The 21,998-nt window shown below is 40.7% G+C and overlaps 1 protein-coding gene across 21 annotated transcripts in view; it reads right to left on the minus strand.

The window, feature by feature from the left end:
• Positions 1 to 21,998, minus strand: part of mbnl1 (muscleblind-like splicing regulator 1) — a 36,874-nt gene that overhangs the window by 7,823 nt on the left and 7,053 nt on the right. For 10 of the 21 annotated variants that reach the window (XM_029524093.1, XM_029524092.1, XM_029524091.1 and 7 more), the window contains exons 2-6: positions 16,299 to 17,324; positions 3,310 to 3,525; positions 2,918 to 3,142; positions 1,379 to 1,618; positions 295 to 348 (exon numbers count right to left, since the gene is read on the minus strand). In XM_029524093.1, the coding sequence (XP_029379953.1) occupies positions 295 to 348; positions 1,379 to 1,618; positions 2,918 to 3,142; positions 3,310 to 3,525; positions 16,299 to 16,472 (909 nt within the window). In that variant the 5' untranslated portion in view covers positions 16,473 to 17,324. Of the gene's footprint in view, positions 1 to 294; positions 349 to 1,378; positions 1,619 to 2,917; positions 3,143 to 3,309; positions 3,526 to 16,298; positions 17,325 to 17,700; positions 17,761 to 21,998 lie in introns of those variants that run through there. The other 11 variants (XM_029524107.1, XM_029524105.1, XM_029524102.1 and 8 more) reach the window with 4 other exon arrangements.

The following is a 21,998-nucleotide window of genomic DNA, read 5'->3' on the forward strand; positions in this document are numbered from 1 at the left end:
GACTTTTGTTAAATAGGCAACAGGTGATGAACTGATTGCGGCTCCTCATCACAAATTCTACATTTGAATTCGTGTTTGAGGTGATTACTATGTGGAGAAAGTTGTTTGGTGTTGGATGAGCGCTAAAGCCCTGAAAGCCACAATCATTTTATCACAGGCAATAATGATAGATAAACAGGAGGAAAAAACAGACATTGCACTGAGACAACAACAAAAATAGCTAAGTATCTTTGGTTAAAACACTGCTCTACAACAAAGCCACATGCCAAGCTAAAAGGTGAAAGGTCATAGTACCAGGTCAAAGGTTGCGTCGAGGGGTCGCTTCAGTGATTTGACAGCCGACTGAGTCTTAATTAGCAGGCAGCGAGCACATGATGGCAATGGGCCAATGGGGTTCAAGCGCATTAACATAAACCAGCAAGCAGAGGTGCATCATGGGGGCAGCAGTGCAGTTTGGGTATAGGTGAGAAAAAACAAAAACAAATAAAAAAACAAATCATTGGAATGCAATATACAAGGGGATAACAGGACTAAGGCATGCACAGTGTGGACACTAGCTCTACTGCTCAACAGTTGTTATGATTATGATCATCAATAATCAACGATAATTACTAATCTATATTAGTTATTGTCACACAAAGATGAGTGAATATAGCGATGAGAAAATTATTCAACCATTACTTATGGTGGCCTCAGTAATTATATTGAACAGAATATATGGAAGCACAATTCACAAGTTCCTATTTCACTGTGCACATCGTAGTCAGCGTCACATTACACTGTGATCAACAGAAAGGTGTGGCTGCACTATTATTCACAGTGATGCCACTGTGAGACAGGACAGTCAACACAACGAATCCTTTTTAAAAATGTCAAGAGGAAGAGAAGTAATTGATAGGAAGCACAGAAACAACGGTGTCACAAATAGGACCAGGAAATGAGAGAGAGAGAGAGAGCGAGAGAGAGAGAGAGAGAGGAACTGACTCTGTGGTTGTGTCCCTGGATGAGATGAACAAGGAACAGGACACCAAGGTTTTTGTGACATTAGGTCAAATACAATTTGACCTAAGCATTGTTGCATTGTCTGATCCTTCTTCATATCATCTACCCCAGGAACATTAACCCAAAACACCATGCAGACCTTCACAATTTGACCTGGCCAAAGTAGAACTGAAAAGCTTCCACAAATACTAACCACAAAGATGAGACATGCTCAAACGTGAATATGAGCAAAAAAAAACCAACAAAAAAAAAACAAAAACGCATTTCCTAATGATTTTATTCACGATAGATAGCCCTGATAGCACTTTATCAGAATTGCTCCTCAACCTTCTTGTGTAGGTGTGAATGAGTGACCACGCTTGTACTGACTGCTCACCATGGCCGCGGCGGCTGTGGCCTGGTTCACCTGGTGCTGGGCGGCCTTAATTTTGGCCTGCAAATGGGCCGGTGGGTGGAAGTACTTGCACTTTTCCCGGGAGCACCGACCCTTGATGTAGTCCATGCAAACGGTCACGGTGTTGTCATTGGTGTCAATCATGGTGCTGTCTGCTGGATGGGCAAAGCGACAGTCATTCTCTCCCCGGGAGCAGTTGCCTCTCTGATACTCCCGACACACCTGGACACATTACAGAGAGGAGAATATTTACTAAAATCAATTAAATTTAAAAATGTACAAGCCCCACAGTCCAATAAACGAATCAAACTGCTTTACAAGATCATATTGCTGCTTACTGCTGTAGCCTTCCTGTGCACCATATCCTGTCACACCAAACACAAGATCTATACACATTCTCAGAGATACAATGTACTTCCTGTTTAATAGGAACCGATGCCTAGTTCCTGTGTTTGGTGTTCATAGATATTTCACTGAGGAAGTTCAAAGATGAATTAACACTTCACTTCACCAAATTAAACAAAACATGCTGATAAAGTTGTTGAACGTTGACATGTTTGCTGAGTGTAGAGTGAGGCTCAAGCATTTTTAAAATACTTGAGACACCAGGGGGCAGCACCTTCTTATAAGTCATGGACTTATCAAGAGCACATGAGAATTACTTAGCTACTATTACTTCCCCTGCTATTCCTGTTTGATTGAACTTAGATCAATGTGTAACCCATTTAGATAGAAGTTGTTTTTATTCAAATTTGATATAAAATAAGAGCTGTAGTTTACCACACTTTTACTGCACACACAAAAATACTCAAAACTACATCTTGCAGGATTTTGTTGAACATGGGTTTCTTAAATATAAAATTATTCTATAGGGCAAAAACTCAACCCAGCTATTTCTTGTGTTCCCAATGCAGCAATAACCAAGTTTCTTTTCACTTTCAGAATCCAAGAGATGGGGCTGCTGCTTTCTAGACTGTGCAGTGTAACAACCTTACTTGATCAGAAGATAGTTATATTATTCTGTTCCTCGACAAAACACTATCAATGCTATCTTTGTATTTTTCACTAGAGCTTGGAAATAATCATAAGCTGTACTGGAATGAGATGGGGTAGATTTAATGTAGAAAAGAGGTCGGGCCCAATATAAAAAAAAAAAAAACAAAAAAAAAAAACAACTGCAGCTCGCTCATTCAATACCAAAAGCAGATGAAATGCGATAGCTTATATTCAGTATATATATACCAGTTTGATCAAATAATAGTTGCTTGCTATTAGTGAATGAAGCTTGTTCAATTTATGGTGTGTTTTACTTGATAAACCACTTGTTGTTACAACACTTGTGTTGTTTATGATATTGCTACAATCCTGGGGACTCCACACCCTCTTAGAAACAAACACATCATGTGCCAAGTCTATTGCCGAGTTCCCTGGAACACTCTGTGTGTATTGAAAAGATTTGTCCAATATATCACATCCTTGCCTCAAAACCAACTAAGAAAAAATATCCCAACTGTTTGTTACCTCAAGTCTGTCGGTCCTCAGCAGTTTCTGAGCTGCAGCGGCAGCAGCGTTGGGGACTTGGCTAACGGTGGGGCTGGAGGCCATGAGGACCGGGGTGCTGGGCAGGATCTCTGGGGGCATCAGGCCTGGGGATACAGGGCTCAGGTAGGGATTAAAGGCCGCGGCTGCAACTGCTGCTGCTGCACTGGCGTTGGTGGCCAAGCCTGGCGTAACCGAGAACATAGGCTGGAAGAAAGCAAAAGAGAGGCAGAGAAATTAAAGAATGTAGATAAAATGATTGTTTTTATTTCTTGTAGGGGAGAAAGGAAGCCCTCACAGAAAAGGACTGAAAGTGCCACACAGAGAGTGAAGAGGCCACACTTAGGCAAGCCTTTACATGCATGTGGTCTCACCATGAGCTGTAGCTGTGGTGTGTTCATACGTGTATGTCCTCTCACCATAGGTGGTAGCTGCGTGCCGGGCATCATGGCATTTGCGAGCTGCATCTGTTGGGCCAGCATGGCCATGTTCTTCTGCTGGATCAAGTTGTTCCTGCCATTGATCTCCAGCTGGGTCTTTAGGTGTGGCGGAGGGTGCAGATACTTGCAGTTCTCCCTGGAACAACGGCCCTGAAGGAGGTGAAGCGGAGGACATGTGGAATGCAAACTATTTATGGCCCAACATATTTTAAAAGAAAAATAATATTTGTTGAAGTGTCTTGGACACAATTCTACTTTCAGATGTTAACAATTTTATTTCAACCAGTTTGGAAATGTCGGAATAGGAACATGTGGGTGAATATATGCACAATGGTTCCTTGTTTATAATTGGCTGTAAGACACTCAAATTGTCTAGGTTCAGCGCAGCACTAAATGTTAACCGCTTGTGTTCTGTCACTCCCAACAAGACATGCACATGTATGCATGTTTGTGTGCCTTCTTCAGGAGGTCATTACTGACTGTTTGAGAGTGGTGTTTCTAGCCAGACATCCAGTTTAGCTACATGTCTTACTGACACTATAAATACTGTCTACTCAGATGATCTGTATATATTCTATCAGCAGTCATCCAGAGGTCACACTTCAAAGCCCTCAAATAATTATCTAAGACAGGGATCCCTTTTTGCTGCCTGCTGTGAGTATCCAATTATACCTTCAGTCTGGAGAGGAGGAGTCTAGGAAATCATCTGACGTGCGCACAAACATGAGCACGCACACACACACACACACACACGCATTTTCACACAAGAAAGAATGTATACTCATTAATACACATACACCGGGGTCGTATTCGCATTAACAGGTGGCAGATACACAACACGCAAACATAAGACTAATCCGCACACAAACTCGTCCACAGTTCAGGAAAGGCGTGTATTTACTTTCAGCCTTGTGGCACAGCTGAGCTGACTGTGGCAGCCTTTGCTTTCCCTCGCTGACAGAGCTATCCCCCCTGGGAATTAGCTCTATACTCTGTCATGACTTCATTCCCTCTCTCATCTCCCTCACTGACACTGGAGCACCAGACAGGTGCGAGGGAAGGAGGGGGCGATAAGGAGCTAGGAGGAGGACACTTAAATGGCAAGGGAGACACTGCAGGGTTTTTTTTTTAAAAGCCAAACACGTTATTCTCCTTCTGACACCAAATTAAATGCACCCATAAACATAAAGGTATTAATGGATGTTTGTATAACCTGGCTTAGCTTGGATACATTTAAAAAAGAAATGTAGTTAGACTTAACTGGTTAAAACAAAATTCAATCAAATGATAAGTTTCTGTGCAAAGTTGTCTGGTTAATGTGCAACGCTGATCAGGTTGTGTGCGTGGGTGAGCATGGCATGCATGTGAGTGAGATGAGAGGAGCTCAAAGTGGGCTCTAATAGCACTCATCCAGAGAGTGACAATGGCATTGATTCACCCCAGATGACCCCTCACTGTTGACTGTAGGGAATATGTGTGTGTTAATGTGGGAGGGCAATGTCTGAGAAAGAAACATGTGGTTTTGACTTAACAATCCCTAATAATATTTCTTTCCACGGAAAGAAAAAGTCACTGACAGCCATTTTGAATGAAAAAGTCAGGTTTCAGAAGAGGAAACGCCAGGTTGCGTGATTAGAAGAGAAAGAGAGAGAGTCATAGTGACTCTAAAGTCAGAGCTGAACTCTGTCAGTTGAAGTTGCAGAAGAAATAATCAGAGTGTGTCCTCGCATGTAAGGAAGAGACAGAGAAAATGGTGTGAGACGCTTCCCTTCACATCATGTTTGTGTCTTTTATTGTGACATGGGCAACCTTGAGCAGCAGCTAGCGATGGTGTCCACGGCAACAGAGCAGCCAGTCACTCTGACTGTGCTTTGCTTGCTGGAATCCTCCTGATCATGGCAGATACAGGAGCTCATCACAGAAAATACTACAGGTCTTCAGCCACAAATACTCCATGAGCACAGAGCAACCAAACACGAATGCTCTCTGTCCTGTGTCTTGGCCTTTTTTTTATCTATTCTGTTCAACTAACAAAACCATCATGATAAAATTGATTCTCCAGATTAATGAAAAGGATACCATTGATGGCATTTCTAATTGCCAATCGGCTCCTTTCTCTCCACCAAGGGAGCAGAAACGTGGAATTATATTATCCTGATACACTGACGCAGTCCATATCAGGAAGAATCAGATGCAGTATAGAGACAGCCTCAAATCACTGAGAAAATACCTGATGAGAATGTGAAAAGTGAATAAAATTATTTGTCACTGCTCAATGCTTGTGCCACAAAATTATGTGGTCAATCAATGATTCATCCACGTCATTAGCTGATTCCTCAGTCAGTGCAGGTCAATGAGGGGGAAGCAGTAACATATTTGCTTCATTTGGCATGGCAGATATCAGTATGTCAAGCAGCTACTTTTCTCCTTACAGTAAGAGCATTATTTTATTGAGGGCGACAGTTCCAAAAAGATTATAACACCTCTAAGAAAATGCATGTTACACAGAAATATCTTGTAAAATGGAAAAATAAATAACCGATAGCTTGTTTTCACTACTCTGTAAGTGGAGATAAGGTCTTATAATGTGCCTTATAATATCTTATAATATTGTTACAGGTCTAATTTTGTTAAAAATGTTCACTTTGAATAAGAGAACTGATTGAATGATGGACAGTTGTTATTATTATGCCATTAATGATTAAACTGAATTATCAACAAGTACAGTATGTTTTAACTATATTGCTACGTCAATTGCAGTATTATACCTTTCTAAATACACTGCTGCTCAACTGAACTTTCTGTACCTTATAGTGGATGTCTGTGGTGTTTCTTCTAATGAGATTAGTCTTGCCAAACTGGGAACAATAATCCCACTGCCTACTGTGTACTCTGATTGATGATAAGTTGTAATAACATGTCCCACCCCAAATGCTCTTTCTCTCTCCTGACTGGTACACAAAACATACACACCCTGCTTTTGTGACTTTGGGATTTAGATAAACAATGAACCAATGTGAAAAGAATGCTGGGTGGGACTGCATCCCATCCTTTGCAGGAGAAGAGGTGAAGCATTCAGCAAGATGAAGTAGTGTGCATGTGCCAAAGGCCGGGTAAGTTGGAAAATTAACTAACTTTTCTACCTCCTATCTAAGGTAAACAGTAAAATGTATCTAAGTAACTGGGAGTTCCCAACTGTTTTGACTTGTTATCACTCTTGTTGGTCTACACAGCACCAAGACGCTTCAGGCCAAATTACATCAATAATTTGAAATTAACCGTTGCTATAACCGGTTGCTCTCGGTGTTAAAGCGAAATTACAGCCACCAGTTTTATGCAGTACATATTTGGGGCAATTTACTTGCTGTTTTCCTCCACTTCCTACTCTGCATTTACCTTATGGGGGTTGGAGGGGTGTGGCATGGAAGAACAGGAACAAGCAAAAGTGAGGACTTCATGGGGCTATTACCTTGTTTTTGCCTAAGGTACCATCATGTTTTTTGACACCCTATATCTTACACACATGAACATATAGCTGCATAATACCTGCCTGAGACAGACTACGGACTATAGACCACACATTGGATGAGTTGTGAGGTAACAGATTTATTTCAATAATTCATATAAGGCCCAAAAAGGTGAAATTGTGTAATTCACAAGGATAAAAGGAGAGCGCTAAAGTACATAAAATTTTTGTGTTCAAGAAATATATTTATGTATATATTCTTCCCCATTTCCAATCTTGTTAAAATCTCAAATTTATTATAACTTTCATAATGTACATTTTTCAAAGTGCTGACTCACAATTCATAATTAATCTTTAACCAAATCCTGTGTTGTGGTGTGAGATGCCGTGTGGGGTTCTGGTATGAAGCGGCACTGCTCTCTGGCCTGCGTTCCAGTGACTTCTGTCTAAACATACACAGAGATGAAAGCACTATTTCCTCACACATAGTGTGTGAAAGAAGCTTTGTTCTGCTGGCAAGTGGCGGAGACTCAAAGGACCAGGCCCAGTGGTTGGTCTCTTTGTCTACTCTGCACTCTAATATCGCATGAAATATAAAACATTTCAACTGACCGTGTGCAGATTAGTTTACATCTCATGAAAACTGGAATTTTCTGTCAGTCAGTAAAGTAGTATCCAAATTTCTGGCAACATATTGTACCTACAAAGAAAATAAGAATATTGGTATGATCTTGTGTTTGGTGCATTTGTGTTTGTTTTGTTTTTTGGCCATTAATCACAGCTTTAAATTAGCAGAAAAGTATTTCTTGAGGGTGAAGAAGAAATCTGAGCTCTACGTAGTCTTATGTGATGCAGGGTTATTTCTTTGCTGGAGCTTGTATTTGTATATCAGACTGTGAACACATGCACCCTTAGGAGTGTGTCTTTATCTCCCTGCTGGGACCTGAAGTACACAGTGATCTATGTTGTGCCGCTTAGTGGTCAGGGAGTTGATGTGACAAGTCGGGCTTATGGAGATATGGAGGAGGGAAGGCGTGTTAATCTATGATAATAGTTACAATATGCCCCCAGCGACACATTGCTCAACAAACAACGGTGCTGTGAAAAGGATTATAAGCTACAGTAGAGCTACAGCATGGACAACATAGTGAGTGATAAGCCTCAATCATAAATACCTGTTTGTGTGGATGGAAAGTTTGAGGGGGATTTTGGAGATAAAATAATTTAATGGAATATATCAATTATATAATATATTCCATTATATTATATATGCACAACTTGGCATTGGTAGTATTCTCAAATTCTATTCAGATGAATATTTTAACACAGATAACTAACTGACTGTTTATATAGACACAAAAAGACAGGTACACACAGCACTGAGTTATTCACACTTGAGAGGGTGTTGGCCCTCAGAAATGCCTCAGGTCATATGTCACGTACACACAAGCCCTGCATCCAAACTTAGACCTCTCTTTCTTTCCTGACAAGTACCCCTGTCCTATTTTGCTACCTCCCAAGATCACTTTCTCCACAAATGCACTCTCATGTAACTTTTCCAATTTTTTCTCTTCACTCTCTCCTCAGTGCACTGCTGACTCTTTCTTTGAACATTAACAAGGTTAGTTCAGCACTTTTCATTATCAGTAATAACAGAAAAATCACACCAGTATTGATCTGAGCAACATCACTTTATGAAAGCCATGCTGCACTTGCGGGTTGAGTACGTGAGGCAGCCTGGGAACATTCATTTAATCATGGGTGAGCTCCAATTTCCCAGTGGGAGAAAGAAAGAAGAGTCATTGCACAGAAATCACAAGGTCCCCGCAGCAGTGATGCGTCAATAACAACACTGTTGTTTCTGAAATGACTGAGGTGTGCTCTGTGTCTGCTGGCTTCACAGACTGGGATTCCAAGGCTGCCATTTTTTAACATGTGATGATAATGTTTACAGTTTAGGTATGAACATTTCCTTCTAAAGAGCAATCTGCATCAATAGCCAATTTACATTCCCCAAGATAATGATAGCAATTTATTAATGATATTTATCACCTCTCAATGATCCTTAGACAGCGCTGAATAATAATCAAAAAAATCAAAAGCACTCTGTCAGACAGAGAAGAAATAGGGGAGCAGATGTAAAGTAGAGGTAACAAAGGCACATCGGAGGAAAAACATTGACTGATGAGAAGATTTTTTTGCTTTTATCCTTTCTTATGCAACTCCATCCTCGTTTCAAATATCTCACAGTGGCAGCTTTGCAATACACCGCAACAAATCAGGAGCTGAAAACAATTTACAAGAGCGTCACTTTTCCTTTTCTCTTTGTTTACCTTTCTTTGAACCCGTGATTCTGCTCTCCCTCTCTAACTCTCCCCACTCCCTTCAAAAAGGGCTCACTTCTCTTCTGTGTCTGTGACACCTATATTATAGAAGCACTGAGGAAAAAGTCTCTTCTATCACTGGCCAAATAAGAACCACCAGGAAAATGAATAATCCAGTATCCAGCCCTAACAGATTTAATCTGGCACGTATTATGCTAATCTGATCTAACACACTGTAATCCTATCTGCAACTCTAATCCCACTGTCAACTGTCCTAATCCTTTCCTGCCTGTGATTATCTCCCTTGGATTTCACAGCAGCACAAGTAGTGCTGCAGATGTTTTTACCCAGGATTCGGGATTCTATCTCACTGCTGTTTAATAATGATTTTCCTTCATGTTCCTTTCAAAACTACCAACATTCAAAAATCCAAAACTTTTAACTGGCCATAGTGTATAAAAGAATTAAAAAAGCAATTGGGCCACTAATTCTGGAAACTAAATTGACATTATTTATCTGGTGCCAGTATGAGCAAAAGACAATGCAGTGGATGTACAGTAGGCAGTGAAAACAGACACTAAAGTGGTCTGTGTCTGTCTCACAAAACCAATAACACTAAATGTCCCTCAGGTGGTGCCACAGTTGCAGGTCAAACAAGAAGGACAAGATGGATCCTGATAAGACAAAATGGAAACAGGGTAATTTGCGAAGATGCTGATGTTGTGTTTATATAGACTTTCACATTGCTATCTTTATACCATACAACAAAACTTGATAAAATAGAAACACTTGGGGTTTCATAATGTTTTACCATGGCTTTGGAGATGAACCAGAAATAATGAATCAGAGAAAGTGATTAAGACCAATGCCATGAATTTGACAGGCCCAGACACTGTGATTCTGAGACGGAATGTACTTAAGAAAAAAGGGACAAGAGAAAAACAGATGAACAGCTACCACAACTATGTTTTTTTCCTTGTGGTGAAAGGCACATTCTCATGCCTTTCACCACCGCTACCAGCAGGCATATGCCCATGCAGCCCCTGGCACATACCTTTTGTGGCAATTTGACATGAACAGATAGATAAAGGGCAGGATGAACTTGACTGATGGACCTAACAGCTGGCAAGGGGGAGGAGCAGTGTAAAAAGGTGTTGATAGAATTGACTTAAAGTGAGCAGCTGTGCCCTCAAGCTCCTCTCTCACCTGCCTAATGAGATGATAATGGGTGAGCTGACAGACAACTGGTATGTGACTGTTGGTATATGAGGGGTAATAAGAAAGCTGATAAGAAGGGCAAACCAAAAGTTAATTAGAGTCAGAGATGGATAGAGATAATTTGGAAAAGCTTTTCAATATAATCTTTTAAATGTCCATGAATTCAATCTTATTATTTTTGTATATTATTTGTAGTTGTAGTTTCTATTTGTAGTGTTGGAGCAGTTTGACAGTGACATGTCAGTTTGACTTATCTGAAATTGACCTAAATTTGAAAAAAAGTTCCAACCGCCAGTGCTGTGACAAAAATGCTCATGTCTACAAAGTGTAACTTAGCAGGAAAGTTTATAGACCTTCAAAAGAAGCATCAGTATCTCTAATAGTTCCTTGGAAGTTAAGGTATCTAATAAACCCATGCACATAAATCTAAACACAAACAAAGAAACATACTGCAGGTTATTTGATGGCATACAGATTTATGATGCTTGTGTGTTAGATTTTGTAATATTGCAGCTATAGATTTCAAAATATTGGCTGTGATCTGTCAATGTTTGTTAACTGGTGAAGTAAATTCATCCTCAGGCTATGTGAAGTTTCATGGTATTTCTGTATGTTAAAGGGAGAGAGAAAAACAGAGGTGATGGGCTAGAGAAGTATTCATTGTATCAGTAGTGTTATAAAGGGGCCCAGTGTGTTGGAGGGATAGGGACGGCTGACACTGAGAAGAAAAGACGGGCTGTTTTCGCTGATCTTCCGTCATATATTCTCAAAGGCAAACTGCACAGCCGCCCTGATTTGACAAGGATGTACACACCACGAAAAGGGGAGACCAAAGAATGACCCTGTGTATGTTTCCGTAAATGTGTGCAAGTTGTGTATTTGTAGAACAGGATTAGTCTGGTCTAAACAGAGATCCCTTGGCCTGAATGGGAGAAAGATGTAAGAATGAACCCCTCAACACCAGGAAACATAGCTGTAAAAGACCCTCGTAACTAAAATAAAAGTTGCACAATGTGACTTGGCTCCTTTCTCATAAAAGCTGTATTTTACGGATGACTGAATCAATCCCTCGGAAATTTAAAGGAGAGAAATCTTCATTGTGGGTGCACCCACAGATATCCTATTAAAAAATCCAATTAGGTTGGAGTTTCAATGTGTCAGCTGCAGAGGACAGAAGCCCACATGGATCCATGAAACAGCGTCTGTCAGGATAATACCATATCTACAGCACCATGACAAAAGATTAGCACAGTGCTGCTGAAAACAAACCTTTCTGATGACAGATTAAATTAAACAAAACTGAAACTGAAAACAATTTTTTTTTATTTTGACATTATAATACTCTGAACAGGTTACATACTTCCTTGTCTTCTCAATTTTATTCTTTGGGCTATAATTTTTTGTCATGAAGCCAATAATGCAAGTAATATGAAAATAAATACATTTGAATTGTGACCCTAACCCTCTATAATTATTGAAGGAGGATGGAGTTTGATCTATTAGATGATTTAGATCTCAACTACTGTAAAAATAATCATGTGCACATGTCTTGCATCTAGAAAAAAGTACATGAAACAGTACAACAAAATGTATATTGTGTCAACATAGCATGAGTATTTTGAAACAAACTATAAACTGGGGTATTTGCTCCAGTTTTCAGTAGTTCATAACTGTCCAAAGAAAAGAAAAATGAAAATCGTGCAGTGTGTAGTGTGTGAAACCAGTGTCAAATACACATTAGCCCCCTGAACTCAAAACCACATTTACACACAGACAGTGCACAACATGTTGATTGTACTGACCGGAGATTGGCTGGACAATTTGTTTGAAATCATAAAAAAAAAAAAACCAAAACTGTCGACTAGCAACGTGGCTAATATTTACCCCACACGTCTGTCTGGCCAACCGCCACACAAGTGTGTGTGTTGGCTATGCATGTGTGTTTAACCTGTCTGTTCCATCTAACCAGTGAATATAAACATGCTGTGAAAATATGGTCAGCAGAATGAGAAGAAAGACAGATCGTCACATAGAGGGAGAGAGATAAATATGAGGTAGTTACCCGCCCTCTGCTCTGCAGGAATGTAATCTTGGCTCAGAAGTAACACAAAGAAACGCACTGCAACAGCATCGCGAGTACAGATATAACACACAAACACGTGCACGCGCTCAGACTCTCGGGCTCTTTTTCTGAGAATTCCAACACGTCAGGATTGCAGGTGGACAAGTACAAAGTCTATGTTGTGTGTTACTGTGTGTGTATGTTAAGTCTATTATATTTTCACACGAGACAATTACCACTCCCCCACCTTTTTTTAACAACATAGGCAGGAGTGTTGAGACATAAACAAGGACCTGCCTCTGCTAGTGGGTTCAAATAAGGTCAAGAGTGATATCAGTCCAGCTCCTAAAACCACAACTCACATCATATGAGTTTATGTGTGTGTGTGTGTGTGTGTGTGCACCAGGGTGTAATGTGAACAATCGTGGCTAGGGATGGGTGTGGTCTGAAGTAAATGAAGAAAAAACCAGACTGAGTGGGAAATCAAGCAAAAGGAGCTACCAAGTTGGGAGGAGAATAAAAACAGCCTACGGAGGAAAAGAAGAGAAGTGGACGAGAATAGGCTTGCTTCAAATTACATGTAGGATAGTAAGGTACATGAAATAGGGTGGCTGCTTTTCTCTGTGGGGTAGCTCTTACTCGTTATTTACTGTAAAAAGTGAGCTGTATTATCCCAGGCTCTTTCTGGTATAAACTAATGAGGCATGCATTAGCTCACTGGCCACTGCAACCTGAGCTGCCCATTAAACTCCAATCTGATTAGGAATGCTTTACTGAAAGATATACTGTAGAGAATACATGTGATTACAACTGCCAAACATTAAAGTATGTTGCTTCCTCACCATATCACCCCATTCATATTTTTGACAGTTTAAGAGATCACATTGTCCAACACACCTTTCCACTGCCCTTATCGGTTATTATGTTGATTTTTTACTACAAGTCTTTAAATTAGAGCCGTTTAGACAGGTTTGGAATCAGTGTACTGTTCTTGACCTGTCTGTTGAGTAGTTAATCATCAATAGACAAAGTTACAAAGCTAACTTTAAATCAGGGAGCCCAAGCAGCCATTATCCTTCTTCAAATATTTACCCATCTTTAACATAGCTGAGCTGTCTGTACTGCACCAAGCAGATACACAAGCAACAGAAAGGCTGTACTCTGAGGTTAAAGCCAAGTCCAAGTCCACTGAGCTGCCACACATGCATGTATAATGCACATGCACAAACACAACGCAACTTTTAATTTGGTGGCCTACATTAAAATTTTAGGTTTAGACTGATTATTTAGCTTGAGGCTTATATCATCCACATCTGATTAGTGCCATCAATGTCTTCCCTGCTGTTTCTGGTACAAATATATTCCATGCTCCAGTTCCCTCAACATGCACTCTACAAGCTCGGTTTAGTACAGAGCACATGTTTTTTGTGTGCATGATTTGTCTGTGTATGGCATGTAAAAGGACAGAGAGTGGCTGGTGGGGAAATGACAGGGTTTGGATGTGACCTGCTCAGCTATGCACTGGTGATCATGTGAGACCTGTTCTAATTTTATACTTCTCGAAAAGAAGGTCGATCCTCTCTCATGGACAGAGACTGTGTGCATGTGTCCAAAGGGGTTCATTAATATATATGTGTGCTTGTGTGAGGGTGGCGGGTCGGCACATGGGGTGCAAGACTAGTCATGGAGCGCGGTGTGGTTTCATTTTTTAAACTAATTGAGAATTTGTCCTATTTTTACCACTCAACCTGTAAATGTGAAGTAGAACAAGTGATTTTTCTTATCAGGAAACATGTTTGAGAGTTTTGAAAATGGGAGAACTGCACCATTGTGATGAAGGTATCTGACTGTATATCTGATGTTTAGGTCAACTTTGTTGTACGCATGCAAAAAGAAGCAATTCATTTAAAATTTTCTCCTTTTCCTTCCCTTGTTCTCTCTCCTGCTGTTTTTTCCACTGTGGGTTTTGGAGACCTGCTCTGTTTTTCATTACCAGTGGAAAAATGGGGCAATTGGTTAAAAAAAGTATCACACATCTCGATTAATACAAAAGTCCTAGTGGAAAATGAGTCCAAACTACTAAATTAGGCCCTTGGCTTGCTTCAAATAGTTCCATATATCTGCCAGCTACTTCTTTTCAGTGGCTGATCTCAACCTCAGTGCGAATGACAATTTAAACATATGTTCACATGTCAAGATCCTTCCGCCTACTGATAAAAGTGCTTCTGCTTTGTCTGGGAACATGGTCACTGTCTTGAACCACAGGGCCTGTGAGATGGAGATAGTCAAGACGTTTCAGTTTTTTGTTTTTTTTTAAACACAAATTTAAATGTATGATATCTGGTAACAGATCGGTTCAGATCACAAGTTGTAAAACGACCCCAAAATCTTGCCACATTATCTACATCTGTTGTGTTCTTCTATAATCACACTTTGCATTGGGAAATTGTGTGTGATACATAATATTTAGGTGTGATGCAACACAATTACATATTAAACAAGGTTTGTTTAAAGCCAGCATTACCTTGGGCGTCACTTTGAGTTGTTCTTAGTTGGCTTACTAGGCAACTAAAATGAGATTGTGAGATGGATGAGATGGTGGCATTAATAGGAATGACACCCAAAACTACAAAAGTGAGTTGAAGAATTATTATTTCATTCAGCTTGTAGTTTTGACACTCACACAGACATGCACAAATACATAAACACTCTTTCTCACACACACACAGACAGACAAACACTAAAAGGCGTTTGCACATTATGAGGAAACTTTGGAAGAGTTCAGCATGGGCCCGACAATGTTCCCCTGTCCACATCTGGTTATAAACACTGTTCTCTGAGTCAACTCACACTCTCTGTCCTCATCATAACCCTGCCCTACTCACACACAGCCAATGACCACGAGTCACCAGTGTCAACAAGGGCTGAATACAAACAGAAAAAACAAACAAACAAACAAACAAACAAAAAAATTAGAATAAATAAAAAACAAACAAACAAACAAACAAACAAAAAACAACAACTGTATCTTCGGGTTGCGGTCCACCCATCTCTAGAGATCCTAACCTCTGATAAAAAGACAGACTGTCTCTAAGAGTGAAAAAGAAAGAGAAAATCAAAAAGTGTTTGTGTCTACAAATGGAAAATTACTGCATATGGTGCCCCACTTCTGCCCCCAACTTTTCTCTAAAAGACACACGCATATACAGACACACAGAAACCCCCTCTAACTGCCCCTAGGCCTCTGCACAGGAAGTGGTTTGTGTGAGTGAGAGCTTCAGGATGACGCTATTGCCTTGTTCCTTTCTAACTGTTGAGACATGTTGTGCTCTGGGCATCCATGCTTCTGTACATGTGACAGACTATTTATCTGTTTTCTTCTTTAAGAAATGGCACACAGCAGTATGTATCACATCCACAGGGTCTGTGCTGATGTTGTAAATTCACACAACTGTGTTAATGTACAGTGTAATCAGTCGGAAATACGACTGACTCCTAAGTGACTACCGTTTGAAATAAGTGCAGCTAACACCAGCCAAAAGTCTTTAGTCTGACCTCAAAAATTCCACAGTGCTGCTACAGAAATGTCTGACTTCTGCTTCCTGAATCTAAAAAGCCAAACCCCCTCCTTTCTGTGCCCTTGATCACATGTTTCTGTCAGCTGACCGGAAAAATGTGGGACCAAGGAGAGCACATGTCCTGGGCAGATGGTACACTTTAGCATTCAGTGTTAACTCTAGGATATTGCTATTACCAGTTTGTAACTTCATATTAAACCTGTCGGTCACTGTGCTCTATGTCTCTATCTGTACTGTAACAACCAGACTCCTGGTCACCTCCTCCCCCCTCTTACCTTGAGTGAGTCGAAGCAAGCAATGACCCGTCCGTTGTCCACCTGACAGCTTTTAGCCGGATGAGCGAACTTGCACTCCTGGTCAGAGCGTGAGCAGGTGCCCCTCTGATACTCCCTACATACCTCCAGAGTCAGCCACTTTGTGTCACGGATATGTGCTATGTTCATTGCCATGACAACCCGCTAGCAAAATGTATTCCAAGCCGAGATCTGTTTAAGTATGGATATAGTACCTCTAGTGTTGTAATCCACGACTTTAAGTTCTTGTTTTGTTTATTTGTTGGCGTGGTTAGAGTCTGTGATACTTGAGCATGAAGCTGAAATGAAACATTCAAAAAGAGAAGCTCCTACTGATTGAGATGGCTCCTTGTCCAAAATGAAGTGATATTACAGCAAGGCTTTTCGCTGGGGATGTTATTGGATCATTTCCCTGATCCAACAATCACTGACTAACAAAGTAATTACATCCGGATGACGAAGTGGCCTAGCAATCAAGTTGTCACTCTTGGCTTGAATTTTCCCTTATACTGTTTATTGCTCACTGAATAGTCTCAGCCTTCGTAAGCCAAGCTGGCAAACAGATGGACAGGCCAAACTGAGAGCCCTCTGATTAGGAGCAGTGAAGCAGGCAACGAAGGTGATAGTCTTGGTGTAGCCTGCTATACGAAGGTTAAGGACACTGAGGACCAAGTGAAGGCGAAGGTTAAAGGCAAGGTGGGTGAGATGCTGCGTGGGCCTGGTGGTGTGTTGGCTCTACTGTGGTAAGGCTGGTCAGCTAGTGGAGAGCAGCGGGCAGCAGGGTTCTCTGGTGAGGAGAGCTGAGGCTGGAGCCCCGGTGTGACGAGTGGATGATGATGATGGTGAATAGACGAGGGGTCCCAAGCGTAGGCTGCAAGGAGGGTGTGGTTGCTGTCCTTGTACTTGTGTTACTGTGGCAGCAAGCGAGCAAGGCAGGGGGAGGGAAGGTGGAGCTTCAGCTGTAGAAGCAGGTCAAAGCTGCAGCAGACATCAGGGAAGGCACTTCCTCTGGAGGGAGAAAGGAGGGAAAGAGAAGAATTGATTAGTCTGACGATACATTTTACCTTCGTTTTCTCCATTTATTTTTGACAGAAGTTTCTTTACAAAATCATGTTTGGTTTTTTTTTGTAATAAAATTACAAGGCTTTGCAGCTGTGGGAATGAAGAATATGTAAAAATGTCAGAAATTCAGTGCTGTCAGCTAAAACAAATAATACTTTCACCCGCCCTGCGCTCTAAACACACATGGTGTGCACACACACTCATCACGCCATGCCACACAAACACACTCTCTCACACAGAGAAATGCACAAAGCAGCCATTCACAACCTTCCACCTCTTTGGGTCAATGTAGGAAAATCTGATCAAATCCTGTATCACTTACATTCAAATACAGCAAAGCCGGCCATTGAAAATGTGTTTAGAGGTGAAAGAAAGAAAGCAAGTGAAAGGAAGGGGGAAGTCGCGGCATGGCATGAGGGAGAAGTTAGTCATTTCCCTTGTTGCAAAGAGGTGTGAGAGTGAGGACCAATGAGAGTTAGCAGAGCATTCCGGGCTAAACGCCAGGTGAGTGCAGGGGGAGGAGCAAAGAGGAAGCTGACCTGCCTGCTACCGAAAAAGAGGGAAAGAAAAAGACAGACTGAGCGAATAACTCTACCCTGGGCTTCTCTAACTATGTCAGCAGTAACAAACAGATTACACATTTCTGTGAGACAAACAACCTGTGATGAAAGTCCATGCTGCCCCGACACAGATGCGAACCTGTCTACTAAGATAAAATTATGTTAATTGTTTCACTTTCATAATTTATTACATGCAGAGGAGATCATGGGTTGTTTTTTAATTCTGAATTTTGAAATGCTGCCAGTGGTTCCTATTTTTGGTGAATCCATTGTACAGGGTTTTCTGCAAAAATTTCAATGTTTGGGCTCCCGGGGGCCCACTCTCCTCTTATCGCACAGGCAGGGTAACTCACCACACCCTATGTAGAGAAATCACTTTTCCCAGAACAGCATGTGCACCTTCAGCAATCCTAGGAAATGCTGCTAACTTTACAGCACTGCAACACTGCAACACACTACATCAGAGCCCTGCAGCAGTGCAGTCGAGGTCATGATGACCCAGCAACATGGATATATGTTACAGAGAGAGAAAGAGAGAGAGTGAAGAAGGAAATGGCTTAGTTTCACCTTGAGTGACCCATACAACAGCAAAAATAGCACCGCTGCTACAAATGACCTTTGAATTGCTAGCCTAATCATAACAGAAATGGTAAAACTGCTGTACACACAAAAACAAAAACACAAACGATGATGTCTGGATCATGTGCATTAGACAGGGGGACTAAAATAGATGAACTTTTCAATACAAAAACAAAATCCTGACATAAAAGACATCACCTCTCTACTCAGTATTTTAAAAGGGCAGTACTTTTTAGAAATGAGATACAGTAACATTTATTTGTCAGTTTAGTAGCTCTTCCATGCCAAAATACAATTTTGCTAGTTGCTGGACTGAATGTCTTGTTTTGGAATGAAACCAGTCCACCATACCCAGTTTTTTTGTTTTCATTACTTAGGCATTGCTTATTTTCCCATGAACTTACACATTCAACATTTCGCCTTCATTGCTGTGAAAATGTCAACTCAGCCTAGTCTAGGACCACTGTTTTAAATATCTTATGTTGATGTTGCATATATTTTATTGCTACAGCTTGCTTTGAAATAAGGCAATGCGCGGCTTTTTGATCAGGAACAACCAACTATGAACTCATCAGACCAGGGGTCGACATAAACTGAACTAAGCTGGCAGTGAACTAATGATGGAGAATAGAAACAGCAATTTTTTATACATATGTGTATATGTTTTTGTAATTTGAGGGCACCAGGGGCCGTCTTCAGTCAAATGACAAAAGGTGATGACTTGAAATATGAAAAGATGGCAACCCTAACATTCTCTGCAGCTGCTGTTTCTATGGTTTCTCATAGAGACAGAGGAGCAGACATCTGTGAGAGAGCAATGTGGTTCAGTGTAAGACAGTGCAAGAGCAATAATGAAGTCTCATCATGATCCATCATGTTTGGACATAGCCATCCTTCTCCTATTGATTTCTTCATCAAGATGGTCTTTCCTGTCAGTATGCCACTCCCTGTATCTAATTCCACTCTAACTATGAGTGTTCTGTCTCCAAGGCTTCCATTTTAAATAGATGACTGTTTAATATAATCTACCTCTCTCCCATAACCACAGACTTCATTTTCTTTTAACCAGTGGATCCTTGACTTCTTGAGTTTTGCTGTTCTTTCCATCTCCTCCACACTATCTATCCTTGTGTTGTTGTGCCCTCAATGTCACTGTCCGGTTTGTGTTCTATTCCAGCATCCTCATCAGCACTCCCTCGGATTTCAAGGTCTTGCATGCTGGGGCAAGGTCAACCACACTTGAGCAAAGAAAGATGACAGAGCCAGCAAGAGAATCCATGTGGCTCCTATCACCCTTTGTGGACACGTGGTAGAACCACTTCATCGTTGCAAAAAAAGGGGAAGTCTCTCTACAATATCACCATCAGCTCTTGGTCATGTGACACCCACATATGCCTGAATGACACAGACAGTTTCTAGCATGAAAAACAAGCCTGCATCGTCTTTTCTTTTCTCTTGGTAATGAGTCAACAACAAATCTGTTCTCAACGCTGTTGAAATTCACCCTTCACTTCCACTAAAGTGCAAATTATGCATATAATCTGCCAGTGATTTGCTTGATGGACAGTGATGGATGGTGCACCAAGACACAGGACACAGAGAGATCTTTTTTCATGAAGGCATGTCTCAACTGATTGAAAAAGTTAGTGCGAATAAAGCAACCTATTGACCTGGGCTGGTCTTTAAGTTTTGATTGTAACCAACAGCATGAGACAACAAGGAAGAGGGTGTGGTTGAAAGTTATTGTAGGTCTTCCCGCAAATGATCTAATGCTATATCAACTCTCTTCTTCTATATATTATATAAATGCTACTCTGGTTTGCTGCTGTTCAGTAAGAGGCATAGTTTCATTATACTGACATAAGCATAGTCAGGGTGACTGAGGACAGGTCATCACATTAGAGGACGCTGGAGGAAATGCAACACTTCAGGTCTCACTGTTGCCGCTCCATGTGCTCTGATTGTAGCATGTCAATGTTGCCCTCAATGACCCTCTGGCACAGACACAAGCACTAGTTCACGTACAATGTTTTTGTATATAAAACCCACATACAGAGACTTTGGCTGTTACCCTAAACATCATAGTTCTTCCAGACCACTTTTCATTTTCATAAGCAATTGCACATGTTCTGTATAAAATTACATTGCAATGAGTAAAATGCATTAATAGTAAAAAATAATGCTGATAATGAAGATTATTGATGAACAGCCACCCTTCCAAAAAAAAAGAGAGATGGTAGTCGTTAGTATTGTTATTATCCTCCCTCGTGTCATCCTCAAGTCATCAACTCCTCTCAACTATAAGCTTTACTGACTTAGTTGTCATCAGATTGAGTAATGGGGCTCTGAAAGAGTCTTAGGCAAGGGACACATGAGAAACAAAGCCTATTGATTCCTCTGAGAGCAAACTTGGGAGACAATAGGATCTCTTGTTTAGCATACTTGGACAGAGCTATGCACACACACATACACAGACTGACAACTGACACGAAACACAAATGCAAACCTATACAAATACAAACCACTATGTGTCATGACACTAAGTATTCTCAAACTGTGGTGAATATCGGACTGTGTCCAACACTGCATCTTTGTGCCTGTGTATGTGCAAAGATGTGGTGAAGTCAGCGCACAGTGAGGATAATGGCTGGCCTTATGGTTTAATGAGTGGCTCATTGGCTCAAATTTATGTTGTCAGCGACAATGTGCTGAGAAGCAATTTTTTCTATTTTGACAGGTGACAAATTTGAGAACATTTTTAATTAATGAGTGGAGAAGCAGAGAAATTAAAACAAGCTCAATCTCTAAACTGCCACCAGATCTCAACCTACAACACTAGTGGGATTAGATGAGTTAATATGTTTTGGAGGAATTGTGTTTGGTAAAAGTTTCAGCTATTCAGGAATTAAGGTGTTGTAGCAGGTTGCAGTTGAAATTGTTTATTTCCTATTCCCCTATTTTATTTACATTAATCCGTAGATATACAAAAACAACAATAAAAACATATCGGAAAATTTATATGGTGGGACAGAAAAAGAAATAAATACATCAGCCATTTTGTGTAATGAATATATCATTTCTTTATATACATATCTTTGTGTTCCCAAGCAAATGCCATTATGTCCCTTAACTGTGTGTATCACAAGGTTTACATAGTACCTATATATAGCTTGTTTGTCAGCATATTACATGTGAACATACAAAGCCAGAGACCAGTTTTATCTTCTACGCTACTTATCTGTTAAGGCCTGCATGAGGCCTGCTTCGTAATATACTAAAGCAAACAGACGCAGAGCACCCAACTTGATAGAAAGAGGGGCTAGACTGTGGCTAGACAGCTAGAAAAAGGCTACTTGGGCTGTGTTATTAAATGTGAAAACTACTTGTCTCTAGTTTATAGATGGAGAGTTTTAAGATGTCTGCGTTGTGAGCTGATACACCTGAGGTGAAGAAAAAACAAGGACAGGCCTAATGTTGACAT

Source organism: Echeneis naucrates, chromosome 17 (genome assembly GCF_900963305.1).
Source record: "Echeneis naucrates chromosome 17, fEcheNa1.1, whole genome shotgun sequence".
NCBI lineage: Eukaryota > Metazoa > Chordata > Actinopteri > Carangiformes > Echeneidae > Echeneis > Echeneis naucrates.